Source organism: Salvelinus fontinalis, chromosome 20 (genome assembly GCF_029448725.1).
Source record: "Salvelinus fontinalis isolate EN_2023a chromosome 20, ASM2944872v1, whole genome shotgun sequence".
Taxonomy (NCBI): domain Eukaryota; kingdom Metazoa; phylum Chordata; class Actinopteri; order Salmoniformes; family Salmonidae; genus Salvelinus; species Salvelinus fontinalis.
Window position 1 is genome coordinate 18,754,792 of NC_074684.1, and position 19,334 is coordinate 18,774,125.

Genomic DNA, 19,334 nt, shown 5'->3' on the forward strand with positions numbered 1-19,334 from the left:
GTAATGCTATGACAGGCCTGGGAACAGTATAGTAGACAGACAGTACTCACCATGCCGTGGTTGAGCCACTGGGGTATGAAGTTGTCCAGCAGTCTGGGGTACACCAGGTCTCTGTCATACAAGTACAGGGCCCAGAACATGGTCACCACAAACTGCAGAGAGACAGGGACATAGGAGACATAGTGAGGACATAGGAGATATACTGAGAACATAGTAGGCATAGTGTGGACATAGGACTAATTCAAAGTTAAACTTCACTGCACTTGGCATAGATATATTTGTTGGTAAGTTAATGTTTTGTGCTGGAAATACTAGGTTGGAATATTGCGTAACGTGAGGTTGTGGTAGTCTATAAATATGTGACGCACATACCATTACACACCCAAACGTACAGCACCTTGAGGCATGTCATAGGACACACCATCCAGCCTCGTGAAGCTATGGGTCCAGGGGGTCAAATAAGCATGAGTGTTTACATGCTGCCCATGTTATGCCAAGAAAATATAGTTCAACCTATCCAAAGAGGAGATAAAAAATATTAAAAAGTATGGTAAATTGTGTTTTCAGATCTAAGTCTTATATTATCATGTCATATTTTTCAGACAAGATAAATATATCTGTAATTTGAATAGCATTGCAATGGTCTATTTGTATTTTCCAGACCATATCCGCCCGCGTTTTACACCCTCTGGAGACGCGGTATCCCTCAGGTCATCATGTACCCAGGAAATCCCCTGGTTCTGTTGTGGCCCTTCTCTTCCCTGTCTCTCCATGAGGTTTCCTGCTTGGCCTGACCTGGCCCGGGTTGAGCTTGACCCAGCCGCCCCCACAGTCTGTTCCTCTGAGGAAAGTCCTGGAGCGCAGAGATGTCAGCCTCTGACCTGAGCACTAGCTATCTCCTCTATCCATTCTTCCTTCAAAGGCAGGCTGCCTGGCACTCACATACTAACAACGAGGCGAGCTAGCGCTAAAGCCCACCATGCAGCCGTGAGGTGAAGCGAAGCGACAGTTCTGGGCTAATGTTTTCATATCAGCATACCATAATTAATCCCTAAGAGCTGACTTCTTCTCCGCTCCTTGTCTCTTATCCCGACGCTTCTCCACAAGCCCTGTATGCCCCCTGTAGGAAGGACAGTAGTAAGCTTGTGAGGAGATCAAACACACTGCAAAAACAAGCATGTTACTGTCGAGTGTACAGGCTTTGAAAGGGGCTATTTGAAGTTCCAGCTCCATGGAGTGGAGCAGCTTCCTCGGTAAACGAATTCCAGTTCTGCCCGTAATCGCTTTGATCCAGACAGTTCTAACTGCTCCCGACCATACCCAACTACCCAACCTATTAGCATTAATCAACCTCGATTAGCCATGTGACAGAATCCTGTTTTGCTTCGTATTCTCCCAGTATTTAACTGGATCTCTGTTTTCCAGTAAGTTTCCGATGACTTGCCGCTGTAGCCAAATAAACAGGCTGCGTTACAAGGCCACGGCAGGCAGGCCTGCTGAATGGAGAGCATTGACTCTGAGGGAGCAGCTTATTAAAGACCCTCGAAAGCGAGAAACAGCATTTCTTATTTCCTCTCCGAGGTTCAGAGTGCGAGTAAATGGACTCGGTCTCAGACAGGTAGTTTATTTAGACATTTCACATTTCCACACCCTCAGCATTTTTAGCTGCATAGGCTCCATGTCGTCGGGCCCGTAGGGAAACCACACCTGGCCCTGTCAGGGGCCTTCAAGCCTGTCCAGGAGCCAAACCATCCGCAGCCCAGTTAGGTGGATGGAATTACCTGGCCTACCATCTGCGCCTCAGACGGATGGATGTGAGATGCCCCTGATATTTTGCCCTGATGGCACGCTCTCCTCTTTCATCATGTGGAGAGGTGGGAAGAATGAAGGGGTGCGCTCGACCCTGCCAGGGATGCATTCATACCCAACCAATTCAGGGAGAATATCACTCACACACACACACACACACACACAAGAGCACTAGAACAGTCTAGAGATACATGTATATTATCATTACCAAACATCACTGTCGACTGGGGCTCATTTTTCCCGGCATTAGCCGCGACACTAATGACATCCATTGTGTGGTGTGTAAACTGAACTGCATGGCCAACTCTCAGACAGGGGCCAGTGCCAAGTGGCTCATCATATAGCAGCCTGCACTGCTCTGTGATGGTGACGCTAGCAATTGGTTGCTGGTTTTTAGGAGGACACCTAAGGAGCAGCGCGTGGTCTCTCTCTCTCTGCTCTGCTTCTGTATTGACTCATGTCTTACAGCCTACCCTTACAAAAAAACACACGTGAAATCAAATTTTCACGTGAAATAGCGGTTTTCACATGTTGAGGTTAAATTTCACGTGAAACCATTTTATCACATGTATTACATTTAGAGTTCACATGTTAACACCATCTTTTCACATGAGAAGAAAAACATGTTTTCACCTCACACTATTGCAGTTGCACATGTGAAAACCATTCACTTGTGAAAATTGAATTTGCAATTTCACATGTAAGAGACGTCTGCATTTGAAAATATAACTTCCACGTGTGGAATTGCAAGTTCAGCTGTGGTGGGGAAACAGTGTTATTCTCCTCATGTGAAAAGGTGGTGTTAACATGTTGCAGTAGTAGCAGTGTTTTCACATATATATTTTTAAATTCTGTAATGGCGTTCTGTAAAAAGGTAACTTAGCCTACCTGAGTATAAGCAAACAAGAAAACGTTCACCCAGAGGCGGCGCTCCTAGTAGCAGGGGACTTTAATGCAGGGAAACTTAAATCCGTTTTACCAAATTTCTATCAGCATGTTAAAAGTGCAACCAGAAGGAAAAAACTTTGGACCACCTTTACTCTACACACAGAGACCCATACAAAACCTTCCCTCACCCTCCATTTGGCAAATCTGACCATAATTCTATCCTCCTGATTTCTGCTTACAAGCTAAAATTAAAGCAGGATGCACCAGTGACTAGATCAATAAAAAAGTGGTCAGATGAAGCAGATGCTAAGCTACAGGACTGTTTGCTAGTATGGACTACAATTCCTGGATTCCTGGATTCCTCCGATGGCATTGAGGAGTACACCACATCAGTCATTGGCTTCATCAATAAGTACATTAATGACGTCATCCCCACAGTGACCGTACGTACATACCCCAACCAGAAGCCATGGATTACAGGCAACATCCGCACTGAGCTAAAGGCTAGAGCTACCGCTTTCAAGGAGCGGGACTCTTACGCGGAAGCTTATAAGAAATCCCACTATGCCCTCCGAGAAACCATCAAACAGGCAAAGCGTCAATACAAGACTTAAGTCGAATCGTATTACACTGGCTCATATGCTCGTCGGATGTGGTAGGGCTTGCAAACTATTACAGACTACAAAGGGAAGCACAGCCGAGAGCTGCCAAGTGACACATGCCTACCAGACGAGCTAAACTACTTCTATGCTCGCTTCAAGGCAAATAACACTGAAACATGCATGAGAGCACCAGCTGTTCTGGAAGACTGTATAATCACGCTCTAAGCAGCCGATTTGAGAAAGACCTTGAAACAGGTCAACATTCACAAGGCCGCAGGGCCAGACGGATTACCAAGACGGGTACTGCGAGCATGCGCTGACCAAATGGCAAGTGTCTTCACTGACATTTTCAACCTCTCCCTGTCTGAGTCTGTAATACCAACATGTTTTAAGCAAACCACCATAGTGCCTGTGCCCAAGAATACTAAGGTAACCTGCTTAAATGACTACCGAACCGTAGCATTCACGTCTGTAGCCATGAAATGCTTCGAAAGGCTGGTCATGGCTCACATCAACACCATTATCCCAGAAACCCTAGACCCACTCCAATTCGCATACCGCCCCAACAGATCCACAGATGATGCAATCTCTATTGCACTCCACATATCCCTTTCCCACCTGGACAAAAGGAACACCTATGTGAGAATGCTATTCATTACTACAGCTCAGCGTTCAACATCATAGTGCACTCAAAGCTCTTCAATAAGCTAAGGACTCTGGGACTAAACACCTCCCTCTGCAACTGGATCCTGCACTTCCTGACGGGCCGCCCCCAGGTGGTAAGGGTAGGTAACAACACATTAGCCATGCTGATCCTCAACACAGGGGCCCCTCAGGGGTGTGTTCTCAGTCCCTTCCTGTACTCCCTGTTCACTCATGACTGCACGGCCAGGCACGACTCCAACACCATCATTAAGTTTGCCGATGACACAACAGTGGTAGGCCTGATCAACGACAGCGACGAGACAGCCTATAGGGAGGAGGTCAGAGACCTGGCCGTGTGGTGCCATGACAACCTCTCCCTCAACGTGATCAAGACAAAGGAGCTGATTGTGGACTACAGGAAAAAGAGGACCGAGCACGCCCCCATTCTCATCGACCTGGCTGCATTGGAGCAGGTTGAGAGCTTCAAGTTCCTTGGTGTCCACATCACCAACAAACTAACATGGTCCAAGCACACCAAGACAGTCGTGAGGAGGGCACGACAAAACCTATCCCCCCTCAGGAGACTGAAAAGATTTGGCTTGGGTCCTCAGATCCTCAAAAGGTTCTCCAGCTGCACCATCGAGAGCATCCTGACTGGATGCATCACCGCCTGATATGGTAACTGCTTCTGACCATAAGGCGCTACAGAGGGTAGTGTGAACGGCCCTGTACATCACTGGGGCCAAGCTTCCTGCCATCCAGGCAGGAAAGAAGCAAGAAGAACGGATGGCAGTGGGAGTTTACTCGCTCGCCTACAGATTCTCAGAAGGATGCCCGATCTGCGGCCCCTTTTCCTGCGTCTTTTCTTCACGCAAAAGGCAAGGATCTGGGCCTGTTCCCAGAAAGCAGGATATCCTTCTTGTCGGACTCGTTAAAGGAAAAAGTTTATTCCAGTCCGCGGTGAGTAATCGCTGTTCTCATGTCCAGAAGTTATTTTCGGTCATAAAAGACAGTAGCAGCAACATTATGTACACAATAAGGTAAAAAAATACCAAAACGCCAAAAAACAAACAAAATAGCACTATTGGTTGGGAGAATGTAAAACTTCAGCCATGTTCTTCGGCGCCATCTTGATCATTGTCCGGTATGGCAACTGCCTCTGACCGCAAAGCACTACAGAGGGTAGTGCGAACAGCTCAGTACATCACTGGGGCCAAGCTTCCTGCCATCCAGGACTTCTATAACAGGTGTTTCAGAGGAAGGCCCTAAAAATTGTCAAAGACTCCAGCCACCCTAGTCATAGACTGTTCTCTCTGCTACCACACGGCAAGCGGTATCGGAACGATAAGTCTAGGTTCAAGAGGCTTCTGAACAGCTTCCACCCCCAAGCCATAAGACTCCTGAACACCTAATCAAATGGCTACCCGGACTACTTGGATTGCCACCCCCCCCCCCCCCCCCTCTTTTACAACGCTGCTACTCTCTGTTGTTATCATCTGTGCATAGTCACTGTAATAACTCTATCTACATGTACATATTACCTCAACTATCTGGTCCCCCTGCACATTGACTCTGTACCGGTACCCCCCTGTATATAGTATTGCTATTTTTCTTATCCGTATTTCTTTTAAACTGCCTTGTTGGCTAGGGGCTCGTAAGTAAGCATTTCACTGTATACCTGTTGTATTCTTTGCATGTGACTAATGAAATTTGATTTGATATATTAATTCAAGTGTGTTAAAATGTATATATATATTTTTCTGAGCCATCCATTTGGAGTGTTAAAGCTGAAGGCACACGCCTCTCTTCTTCATACGTTGGTCAGTGACCGTTGGAAGAAGCCCAGTGTAATGGACAGAGAAGCTAGCGCTCAGTGTCTTCTTATCTTTTTTTACCCCCTTTTCTCCACAATTTCGTGGTATCCAATTAGTAGTTACAGTCTTGTCCCATCACTGCAACTCCCGTACGGACTCGGGAGAGGCGAAGGTCGAGAGCCATGCGTCCCCCGAAACACGACCTCGCCAAGCCGCACTGCTTCTTGACACACTGCTCGCTTAACCCGGAAGCCACCCGCACCAATGGGTCGGAGGAAACACCGTACACCTGACGACCGAAGTCAGCATGCAGGCGCCTGGCCTGCCACAAGGAGTCGCTAGAGGGTGATGGGACAAGGAGATCCCGGCCGGCCAAACCCTCCCCTAACCCGGACGATGCTGGGCCAATTGTGCGCCGCCTCATGGGTCTCCCGGCTGTGATACAGCCTGGAATCAGACCCGGGTCTGTAGTGACGCCTCTAGCACTGCAAAGCAGCTCCTTAGACCGCTGTGCCTCACTGGAAGCCTATTATTTATCCTTTTTAACATGTTCAAATTAGCGCTGTCAGAGTTAATCAGTTAACTCAAGGTCACTTTTTGTAATTTTTGTTTGAAAGTGTTGAAACACTGAAAACATCCAACATACATAATCTATATACTAAAAACAACAATGTCAAAACAAGTTGACTTTGAGGTTAAAGAAAGTGTCTTTATCAATTTACCTGATTTTGATAATATTTTGATAATAATATTGTATAAATAAATCTTAAATTACAGCTCAATTTGAGCAAATTATGAATTTGCGATTAATCTTGATTAATCACAGCAAATCCTGCGATGAACTCGATAAAATATGTTTGACAGTCCTAGTTGACATTTAAATGTGAAAATGAAAATGAATCGGTCATGGTTGCCCATGGTCACGTGATGAGTTAAGCGTGATGAGTGATGAGTGACGTGATGAGGCTACGACTTCAAAATTAGTGTTAAAAATTTGCCCTTTTGGACGAATGTATGAAAACCACATGTCTGACTCACATGTTTTTTACACGTTCTTTTTTTTTTTCATGAGTTTTTTTGTAAGGGTACCTACGCAGAAGAACACAGGATCAAACTCCGGTCCCAGCACACATCACATGATCTATGCTAAACAAGGACTGTGATACACAGAACATGCCTGTCCCTATTTCACTATAGGCCATGTTAAAAATGATGATGACATAACATATAATTTTCTTCTTACTTATTACACAGTGACTAGGCCGAAGTTAGTGAACATGAAATGATGTCCCTATCTTTTGGCTCGAGGCCTGGAAAAACCAACATATTGGCAACCAGTATCTTCGCAGTACCTTATAAATACACATCTCTGTACGAACCCTTCAGCGCCTGCTGCCTGGGCACCCTGGCCCTTCGCCACCTCCTCACTGTATGAAACTAAAACATCACCTCTTCCTGCAACAGAAAAAAAAGATGGCAGCAAAGATCCAATTTAAATATTTTCAGAGTAATTATCAGATGGCAATCATGGACACAAGGGCATATAAAAGCAAGACAAACACAGTTTCCTTTTTCTCGTTGCCTGCCCGCTGCCTGCCCGCTGCCTCCAAGGCTGTCACATGACACCCATCCTGATAGATGACTTGGCATTTGCAAAGCAAATGGGCCGTGCTGCATCCAAGACAATGTGACTCGGTGTCCCTACTTATGCAAAGGCCCTCCCAGAGGCCAGTGCAGTCCAGTAAGACCACATGCAGCAGTATGCACCAGGGAAAGGTGTCCACTGACTCACACGGAAGGCTAGCTAGGGGACTTTTCCTTTCCGTCAGCCTTTCGCTTTCACCTGTGAGAAGTGAGACAACCCTGGATTTGGCTGACCTACATATAGGCTAAAGACTAGCATGTGTCTGGCGACCTAGAAGAAAAACAGACACTTGTTTAGTATGTGGAGTTGTTGAGTTTCTGTTATACTTCTCAGATACGGTGCCTTCGGAAAGTATTCAGACCCCTTGACTTTTTCCACATTTTGTTACCTTACAGCCTTATTCCAAAATTGATTTAAAAAATAATAACAATCAAAAATCTACACACAATACCCCATAATGATGAAGCAAAAACAGTTTTTTTGAAGTTTTTGCAAATGCATAAAAAAATATTTTAAAAAATTCCTTATTTACATAAGTATTCAGACCCTTTGCTATGATACTCGAAATTGAGCTCAGGTGCATCCTGTTTCCATTGATCATCCTTGAGATCTTTCTACAACTTTCTACAACTCTACATGTGGTAAATTCAATGAATTGGACATGATTTGGAAAGGCACACACCTGTCTATATAAGGTCCCACAGTTGACAGTACATGCCAGAGCAAAAACCAAGCCATGAGGTCGAAGGAAGAGCTCCGATACAGGATTGTGTTGAGGAACAGATCTGGGGAAGGGTACCATAAAATTTCTGCAGCATTGAAGGTCCCCAACAACACAGTGGCCTCCATAAATGGAAGAATTTTGGAACCACCAAGACTCTTCCTAGAGCTGGCCGCCCGACCAAACTGAGCAATCGGGGAAGAAGGGCCTTGGTCAGGGAGGTGACCAAGAACCTGATGGTCACTCTGACAGAGCTCTAGAGTTCCTCTGTGGAGATGGGAGAACCTTCCAGAACGACAACCATCTCTGCACCCCTCACCAATCAGGCCTTTATGTTAGAGTGGCCAGACAGAAACCACTCCTCAGTAAAAGGCACATGACAGCCCGCTTGGAGTTGCCAAAAGGCACCTGAAAACTCTCAGACCATGAGAAACAAGATTCTCTGGTCTGATGAAACTGAGATTTAACTCTTTGGCCTGAATGCCAAGCGTCACGTCTGAAGGAAACCTGGAACCATCCTTACGGTGAAGCATGGTGATGGCAGCATCATGCTGTGGGGCTGTTTTTCAGAGGTAAGGACTGGGAGACTAGTCAGGATTGAGGCAAAGATGAACGGAGCAAAGTACAGCAAGATCCTTGAAGAAAACCTGCTTCAGAGCGCTCAGGACACCAGACTCGGGCGAAGGTTCACCTTCCAACAGGACAACGACCCTAAGCACACAGCCAAGACTATGCAGGAGTGGCTTCGGGACAAGTTTCTGAATGTCCTTGAGTGGCACAGCCAGAGACCGGACGTGAATCCGATCAAAAATCTGAAAATAGCTGTGCAGCTACACTCCCCATCCAACCTGACAGAGCTTGAGAGGATCTGCAGAGAAAAATGGGAGAAACTCCCCAAACACAGGTGTGCCAAGCTTGTAGCATCATACCTAAGAAGACTCGAGGCTGTAATCGCTGCCAAAAGTGCTTCAACAAAGTACTGAGTAAAGGGTCTGAATACTTATGTAAATGTGATATTTCTGTTTTTTATTTTGTATAAATTAGCAAAAATGTATAAAAACCTGTTTTTACTTTGTCATTATGCAGTATTGTGTATAGATATTTTGGGGGGAATAGGCTGTAAGGTAACGCCATGTGGAAAATGTCAAGGGGTCTGAATACTTTCCGAGCACTGTACTGTACATCAGTGAAGCTGTAGTATTGTATGCTGCACTGAGGATAAAATAACAATAATGCAATGAAGCAAATATTCCGGTGCATTAGCTTTTCCTTCAAATATCTTTCTTCTATCCATGAATGATTCTTGAAAAGGGAACGAGAATGGAAACATATGGTTGTTGTGGATCTGTGGTTTCAAGCATCTAGACTGTCAGAGTAAGAAAGGCAGTTCTTAACAATGCAGAGCATTTACAGTCTTCTGCTTCTTTCTCAGTGAATTTGTGCATCGTTGGCGTACTGTAAAAGGGAAACTATCATAGTCCCAGATCTGGTTGTGCTGTACAGTATAGTCTACTTCAATGGTCGTTGAGTTAGCGGTACAACACAATCAGATCTGAGAGCAGACTCCAACGCTCCAGGCCTACTGTAGTGTTGTGTCGTGACTATCGCTCACCACTCCAACGGGGAAGGCCAGCACGGCCATCATCCAGTCCCTCAGGCCAATGAGCTTCCTAAGCTGCCTGTCCTGCTCCTGGTTCTCACTGCCCTTGGTCAGCAGGCTGGACAGGTCTGTCAGCACACACACGCCAAAGAAAACTGCCTGGATCACCTAGAGCAGGGAAGGCGAGGACAAAGCGATGTGTTCTTAGAGATAAGAGCAGTCACAACAGATTACACAATAGTTAGACATTATCATGTCACACTTTCTTAGCAGAATAGCCGCTCCAGGAGTTGTGTCACTGGACAAAGAATTTTACAACACAATTTAAATCCAGAGAGGTGAACAGGAGATTATTTTGGGTCACAAAATCAGTAGAGTTCGTCATCACTCAAGAGGACAGTAGCATTAAATATTAATATCACATTATATTCATGGGAAGCATATGAATCCCAAAAAGCATATCTATAAAACATTCATATGTATATCAAAAAGGAGTTAATTGAGGTGTCCTCTAAAACGCAACGCATATTTTGCCATACATACATTTAAATAAAAGACATATTTTATATAGCAATAAAATAATTATATAACAACTGAACAATTACATAAACCTCATACTTTCAATGTCTATCCCCTTAAGCTAGCATATGTCATTTTATGTGGGTCTATGAGCAGTCAGTGGCAGCGGTGGGGATTATTTTTGCATTAAATTAAGAGCTAGAGAACATAACAGGGTGTCTTTATCTCCACAGTAAAAATCCAATAGACTGGAAAGTGTGACTTTCATTCTCATTTAATTCAATGTTTCATTTAGGATTCCAGGAACCTGCATTATCTTTTCGGTCCAAAAATTGCGTTGCAGTACTTGGTTCTAGGACAGGGTAATGCCCAGCAACAGCATTAGTGTGACAGCTGTTTCATTTCTCAGGCGTTTTCGCAGTCTTTATATCTTTGACTTCGTTTTTTGCCTTTGTAAGCAGCAGGTTTAGCCTGAGGCTATGCAAAAAACGAATGCCTTCCAGGTTCTTTTTCACTTATCTCAAATGCAACGGGTTTGGAAAACAGAGCTCTCACAGGGAATGGATGCCAAAAGCTAAGCATAAAACCCTTTACCATTTCAACAGGCTCTTTTCCCTGCCCTGTATAGCAGGCACTTAGGAGCAACCACAATAATTCCTGGACTGGAGCACAGGTTATAAAGTGTTGCTCCACACAACTCAAATGTCTGCAGCTGGGAGAGTGGAGCACAGAGGGAGTCTGGGAAGGAGAATATGGAAGCTGCATGAACAAGAGAGATACAGATAGAACCAGTTTAGAAGTTTAACAGCTATAGGAGTGATGATGTACATACTACAGCATAATGTAATTACAAGCCTGAACATATCCAACATGTATTGCCCTATATAGACTAATGGGAAGCAATGTAATGTCTAGGAACCTAATTACCTCCACAGTTAGCAGAGGCTGACAGGAGAGTAGAGTAATGCATCATGTCTTACTTAGCAAAGAGATTAGGCACTGTCCTACACTCTCCCTAACCCTCTTTACATGTGCTGTGTAGTGTGCTGGCCAGGTGCAGAGAGGGCCTTAATAAGGACTGGGTGGTCTAGGGACGGGGACAGTATGTAAAGCCAGACAGAATATCTCTCTGTCCACACCTGCCCCCTCTGGGCATCACCTGACACTCTGTGGCAGAGGGGATCTGCACTCTGGAACTGCAGCTTTGCCACTTATAATGCGCGCGTGCGCGCGCGCGCGTGTGTGTGTGTGTGTGTGTGTGTGTGTGTGTGTGTGTGTGTGTGTGTGTGTGTGTGTGTGTGTGTGTGTGTGTGTGTGTGACATAAAACAGATGACACATGCTCTATATGGTTACTTATTTGGCTTAAAGGCTCTATGCAGCTGTTTTTATCACACTATCAAATCATTTTCTGTGTAACAATTAAGTACCTTACTGTAATAGTTTTCAATAAAATGGTCAAAAAGAAACAAAAATTACCTTTTAGCAAAAAATATTTCTCAAACAAGAATTTTGCCTAATTGGAGGGACATAAAAACCTGAAAACTAGCTGTTATTGGCAGAGAGGTTTGGAACACTCTTTGTTATTTTACCTTGTTATTTTAGCTTGTATTCTGTTGTTTAGGGCAGCTCTCATTGTTTTATTTTACTGCGGAGCCCCGAGTCCTGCTCTACATGCCTCAGATAGCCCCCTTGTCCCACCCCCAACACATGCGGAGACCGCACCAAGCTTAACTGGAGAGAGATGCAACCTCTCTCATCGTCACTCAATGCCTAGGTTTACCCCCACCGTACTTGCACCCTACCATACCCTTGTCTGTACACTATGCCCTGAATCTATTGTACCACGCCCAGAAATCGGCTCCTTTTATTCTCTGTTCCGAACGCACTAGACGACCAGTTCTTATAGCCTTTAGCCGTACCCTTATCCTACTCCTCCTCTGTTCCTCTGGTGATGTAGAGGTTAACCCAGGCCCTGTGTGTCCCCAAGCACTCTCATTTGTTGACTTCTGCAACCGTAAAAGCCTTGGGTTCATGCATGTTAACATCTGAAGCCTCCTCCCTAAGTTTGTTTTATTCACTGCTTTAGCACACTCCACCAACCCTGATGTCCTAGCCGTGTCTGAATCCTGGCTTAGGAAGGCCACCAAAAATGTTGAAATTTCCATTCCCAATTACAGCATTTTCCGTCAAGACATAACTGCTAAAGGGGGCAGAATTGTTATCTACTGTAGAGATAGACTGTAGAGTTTTGTCATCCTATCCAGGTATATGCCCAAACAGTTTAAGCTTCTACTTTTAAAGATCCATCTCTCCAGAGATAAGTCCCTCAATGTTGACGCTTGTTATAGACCCCCCTCAGCTCCCAGCTGTGCCCTGGACACCATATGTGAATTGATTTCGCCCCATCTATCGTCAGAGTTCGTACTGCCAGGTGACCTAAATTGGGATATGCTTAACACCCCGGCCGTACTACAATCTAAGCTAGATGCATTCAATCTCATACAAATTATCAAGGAACCTACCAGGTACAACCCCAAATCCGTAAACATGGGCACCCTCATAGATATAATCCTAATAATCTATAATTTCAATAAGCATTCCTCTACGGCTGGCCATGCTTTCCACCTGGCTACCCCTACACCGATCAACAGCTCTGCACCCCCCGCAGCAACTGGCCCAAGCACCCCCCCCCCCCCCCCCACTTCTCTTTCACCCAAATCCAGACAGCTGGTGTTCTGAAAGAGCTGCAAAATCTGGATCCCTACAAATCAGCTGGGCTAGATAATCTGGGCCCTCTCTTCCTAAAATTATCCGCCGCCATTGTTGCAACCCCTATTACTAGTCTGTTCAACCTCTCTTTCATATCATGAGATTCCTAAAGATTGCAAAGCGGCTGCGGTCATCCCCCTCTTCAAAGGGGGAGACACTCTAGACCCAAACTGTTACAGACCTATATCCATCCTGCTCTGCCTTTCTAAAGTCTTCGAAAACCAAGTGAACAAACAGATCACCGACTATTTCGAATCGAGACCAGTTTGACTCTTTTTTTCTGTATATATCAATGATGTCGCTCTTGCTGCGGGTGATTCTTTGATCCACCTCTATGCAGATGACACCATTCTGTATACATCTGGCCCTTCTTTGGACACTGTGTTAACAAACCTCCAAAAGAGCTTCAAAGCCATACAACACTCTGTCACTCCTGTCCGGAGCCGCCAGAGTCTCCCTCCTGTCCGGAGCCGCCAGAGTCTCCCTCTAGTACGGAGCCGCCAGAGTCTCCCTCCTGTCCGGAGCCGCCAGAGTCTCCCTCTAGTCCGGAGCCTCCAGAGTCACCCTCCAGTCAGGAGCCTCCAGCGACGCCGCCCAGTTCGCGGCCCGCTGCGAGGGTCCCCAGTCCGGGGTCGGATCTAACTGGGCCAAGCCAGAGATGGAGCGGGGTCTACGTCCCTCACCAGAGCCGCCACCGCGGAGAAATGCCCACCCGGACCCTCCCATATAGGTTTAGGTTTGCGGCCGAGATTCCGCACCTTGGGGGGGGGGGGTACTGTCACGCCCTGACTTTAGTTATATTTGTTTTCTTTATTATTTGGTTAGGTCAGGGTGTGACAAGGGTGGTTTGGGTAGTTTTGTATTGTCTAGGGTTTAATCTTGTCTAGGTTTTTTTTGTTTATCTATGGGGATTTTGTATTGTCTAGGGGAATGTAGGTTTATGGTGGCCTGAATTGGTTCCCAATCAGAGACAGCTGTTTATCGTTGTCTCTGATTGGGGATCCTATTTAGGTTGCCATTTTCCATTTTGGTTTTGTGGGTTGCTGTCCATGTTTAGTTGCCTGTGAGCACTACGTTGGCTTCACGTTTCGTTTGGAGTTTTATTGTTTTGTTGGCGACATCATTAATAAATAAGTATGTACGCTCACAACGCTGCGCCTTGGTCCATTTCTTCAACAGACGGTCGTGACATACTCCTTCCGTGGCCTCCAACTGCTCTTAAATGCTAGAAAAACGAAATGCATGCTCTTCAACCGACCGCTGCCCGCACCTTACCTTACCTCCTTACTTCATTTGCACACACCGTATACAGATTCTTCTATTGTTATTGACTATACTTTTGCTTATCCCATGTGTAACTCTGTGTTGTTGTTTATGTCGCACTGCTTTGCTTTATCTTGGCCAGGTCGCAGTTGTAAATCTGAATTTGTTCTCAACTGGCCTACCTGGTTAAATAAGGTGAAATAAAAAATATACATTTTGGCAAGTCAAAACTCCGCCCTGCTGATTAGAAGGTCCTGTGTAAATTGTATTTTCAAACAGCAACTATCTGGAAATAACTCTGATCACATTTATTCACACTTTCACAGTGTTTGTTTCATCAGCTTTTGAACAATATGATACAAAACACAGGAAAAACAGAATTGTTACTGCATTGGGCCTTTAAACCACAACGAAACTTTTCAGATCATATGATATGATTCCTCCAAACACAGGGGTTAGACGTTTTGTTCTGCCTATTGATTAATGTGGACAAAGGCCAGCTCTCACTGGTGGTATCAACCCACTGGACAGCCCTGTGTTCTGCTCCTCATGTATCCCCGATGGAAACCCACATCTGAACCCCACACTCAATAATGAATGACTGAGTCCCAATGAAAACATATCTACAGGCTAAAATCACAGCTAGGCAGCTAAGGTCCTGAACCAAGTGAAGTGTAACGGAATTAGTGTAGACAGAGGCGTGGAGGTTAAGCCTGGCTACTATGGCTGGTTTCTAGAGTTTTCCGCTAGACTTCTATCCCATTCGCCCTGAGTAAGGTCTGATTCTAAAGCCTGCGAGTGAGTGGCATCTCTTTCTGTGGATATCTTTTGCTGTGATAACATTTCTTTGTTGTCTGCTCTAATAATATCTGCTTCATATAGCAACACTTAATCATGATGATGATGTATAGAATAAAACCAAACCAGTTATTCAAAAGGCCTAGCTGTTTCATGTCAAACTCAATCCATATCAACCTCACATCATGTTACCTTCATTTCTTGTGCCCCTGGTTGAATTTCTTGTTTCCATGTCATTTCAAAATAATAAAATCAATATGATGATTTTGAATCAACATGGAAAACTGATTGGATTTGCGAAGAATCAAAGTAAGGGAAACATTATTTTCTTCAGCCAACTTTGAACCTAAATCCAATGACAGGGTGACACTTTCTATTGATTTCATGTTGAATTCACGTTAGTTTACAAATCAACCAAATGTAAATCAAAACTAGATGTTGAACTGAAATATGTTCACAGTGTGGTGTGAGTAGCAGTGGTGTAAAGTACTTAAGTAAGAATACTTTAAAGTACTACTTAAATAGTTTTTTGGGGTATCTGTACTTTACTATTTATATTTTTGACAACTTTTACTTTACTACATTTCTAAAGAAAATTATGTACTTTTTACTCCATACATTTTCCCTGACACCCAAAAGTACTCGTTACATTTGGAATGCTTAGCAGGACAGGAAAATGGTCCATTCACGCATCAAGAGAACACCCATGGTCATCCTGTAACGGTGCTCTAGCTCTTCCTCCTCCTCTGACGAGGAGAGGAGAGAGGGATCGGAAGACCAATGTGCAGCGAGGTATGAAGACATAATATTTATTAAAGTAAAGAAGAAAAAACACGAAAACACTTTAACAAACTACAAAACAACAAACGACGTAGACGCACCTGAACATAAGAACTTACATATAACGAAGAACGCATGAAACAGGAACAGACTACATAAACCGAAAAAACCAAACAAACCGAAAACAGTCCCGTGTGGCCCAACTTACACAGACACAGGAGACATCCACCCACAACAAACAGTGTGAAAACATCTACCTTAATATGACTCTCAAGTAGAGGAAACGCCAAACACCTGCCTCTAATTGAGAGCCATACCAGGCAACCCTTAAACAAACATAGAAACAGAAAACATAGACTGCCCACCCAAACTCACGTCCTGACCAACTAACACATACAAAACTAACAGAAACAGGTCAGGAACGTGACACATCCCTACTGCCTCTGATCTAGCGGACTCACTAAACGCACATGCTTCGTTTATAAATGATGTCTGAGTGTTGAGTGTGCCCATGGCTATCCATAAATCACAAAAACAAGAAAATGGAGATGTCTAGTTTGCTTAATATAAGGAATTTTAAATGATTCATACTTTTACTTTTGACACTTAAGTATATTTGAGCAATTACATTTACTTTTGATACTTAAGTATAGTTAAAACCAAATACTTTTAGACTTTTACTCAAGTAGTATTTTTACTGGGTGACTTTCACTTTTACTTGAGTCATTTTCTATTAAAGTATCTTTACTTTTACTCAAGTATAATAATTGGGTACTTTTTCCACCACTGGTGAGTAGCTACATGCTTAAGTTCCTGACAGAAATAAAACTAATAAGCACAAGAATGAGAGAATCCATCATAATAGTAGGACATTGCACATTTTCGGCAGTAATTCATCATGACTAAAGACAGAATCATGAGTAAATAGTAAACACACACATGTACACACACAGATGCACAAACATGCGCGTGTGCGTGCGTGCGACACACACACACACACACACACACACACACACACACACACACACACACACACACACACACACACACACACACACACTTTGTTGTCAGGATTTATATGATATGCTTAAACTAGATGTTGTAATGCACAATAACAAAACATGTTTATTGCTGTTATTGCATTTAGCGCCATTGCCATAAAAATAGTAGTAAAATGGTTCAGCAGTGGGCTTCTAATGTGGAAAACATGAGTCATCTGTTGAAAAACTGACAGAACATCAGGATCTAAATATATATGTGTGTGTGTGTGTGCGCGTGTGTGTGTGTGTGTACATATACTTATAGAGTAAGCAATGTATTTCATAAAACAAGAGTGCAACTGCTCCTAGAAAAAAATTTGAGCAAAACACAGACAGTGAGATAAAGAAAACCTCCTGGGTGTTTTCATAGTTTTTTTACTATCCAAACAACTTCCTCTTAAAATAAAGGCTGTGTGATCTAACAGGGGGATCATTTGAGCTCGGGATGTCGTTATCCTAATCACATCATCTCGGGTACCCACGGGCCACGGATGGTTCCTTAATAATTGTGATTCATGTGATTCCAATGTTGCAACAAAAAAGGCAACTGACTTGCGCGCATCAGCAGCCGAGAAGAGGGGGGCCTTTTTAGTGGGTGTGAGCTTTTAATAACTGTAACACTTGCCCACAAAAATTAGGAGTTTGTACAGCGCTGGAAGAAACAAAACATATTGTAGCTGACAGCCTAATAACACAGTAGGCCCGTTTTGCAACTGAGGGTGGGCGGTATCAGCAACTGGAGGTAGGACACTGACTGTCTGTAGCATACCATACCATGACGTGTTAGCATTTCTGAATGACCAGGCTCCGGTCTAGAGAACAATATTACACTTACCAGGTCTATGAATGTTAAAAACTTCCAGCTCCCGCCATATGTTTGATGCGCGGGCATGTCAATTGCTTTATAATTGCAGAGGATGGAGAAATAGGACAGGAGGATGGCTACCCTTAGCACCTGAGATGGGATGAGCGCCATGTTTTTTCTCCGTTTCCTTGTCTCGTCTCCTGCTATATCCTCCTGTCAGATTGATGCTGCGGGTCTGGCACAGTGCAGGGGGTTCGTTGCCTCGGAGAAGGGATTCAGACAGAGGAGGTTGCGTACGAGATGTGAACGTGAGGAAAGCGATGAGGAGGAGGGGTGTTGCCATAGAAACAGAACGCAGCCTCTCCAAGACGAGGAGGAGCAGACCACTGTGTGATGCTCTGCGTACATACAGAGGCTCCTTCAATGATGTCTTTATAGTCTGGTCAATGGTTTTGGCTAGTCTAGTATAATAGTGGAATAATGCTAATGTATTCAACATTTCTACTGAGGCCATTGCATCTTTGCACATGCATATAGTTAGTATATGCTCAACAATTTATTGTAACTAAATATGTATATATATTTTTCATTTGGGGGCTTTTAAGCAATAAAAAATGGCAACACAAAATTAATATTGTGTTCTAACACAAGACTGTGCTTGTCCCTCCAATTGAATAAAAAACAATGTCTTCCTTATGACATACTTACATTCTTTTTCAAGATAGAGACAATTACAGGTTTATGTTTGTTGCTCCAGCCGAGATATTCTGATATGTTATAATTAACTGCCTTTGGCAGGTAGCTTACTAATACTACAAGTGTTTTACAACTCTACAATGGTCTCTAGAACACAAAGCCAACTGATGGTGCTTAGATTATATCTGTTTACTACTTTATTGGCAGTCTTCAGGATCCCAAGGCTGTTATAAGTTAGATATTGTGTTATTAATTCCGTCACTGGGTTTTCATATTTTATTGATCCCATAAAAGTACAGTACTTTAACCAAAGCAAAGCACCATTTAGGGACTGAGGGCATGACCAGAAGAACATTAAAGTGTTGCGTGACTCTTCAGAGCTAAGAGAATAGGCCTGGGAAATAAGAGGGCATCAAGCGCATCAGATCAGACACCATTCCGGAACAGAAAAACACCTAGGTTTTTCCCACTGACACATTGACTGCGTCACACAGTATTATCGTAATCTATAATTGCCAGCTCCAGTCTCAAAGCTTTTTGAGAGATGTCAGGCTGCGGCAGACTAACTCTCCCCCCTGTTAAAATCAGTATTAAGTTACGATAAGGCAGCCACAGAGGTTTATTCTATAAAAATCCCTCGCTAGAGACAGACAAATGGTTTCCAATCCCAGCTATTAAGAGGATAGAGAACTGGGGATTACAGGTTCTGGCTTCTGTCCCCCCAAAGTCAGCACAAGATTGGAAGGCTGACTTGGGCAGGCAGGCAGAGATGGTATGGATGGATGGCCTATCCTGGTATAACCCTGGTGAGAGGCTTTGTGGGTCTGAATATGAGTCCTGCCTCATTCGGTAACACAAAAGCTCCCAACTACCATAAATGCATCATTTCTACATTTTGGATCTAATACACTGAGTTACTCAAACATTCTGGCAGGAACA

The 19,334-nt window shown here is 44.0% G+C and overlaps 1 protein-coding gene across 3 annotated transcripts in view; it reads right to left on the minus strand.

Moving 5' to 3' along the window:
* The window catches only part of aig1 (androgen-induced 1 (H. sapiens)), a 63,114-nt gene extending 44,999 nt beyond the window's left edge, over window positions 1-18,115 (minus strand). The window contains exons 1-3 of one of the 3 annotated variants that reach the window (XM_055872709.1): window positions 17,730-18,111; window positions 9,737-9,892; window positions 51-152 (exon numbers count right to left, since the gene is read on the minus strand). In XM_055872709.1, coding sequence (XP_055728684.1) covers window positions 51-152; window positions 9,737-9,892; window positions 17,730-17,870 — 399 coding nt within the window. In that variant the 5' untranslated portion in view covers window positions 17,871-18,111. Of the gene's footprint in view, window positions 1-50; window positions 153-7,110; window positions 7,214-9,736; window positions 9,893-17,729 lie in introns of those variants that run through there. The other 2 variants (XM_055872712.1, XM_055872711.1) reach the window with 2 other exon arrangements.
* Window positions 18,116-19,334: the final 1,219 nt, after the last annotated feature.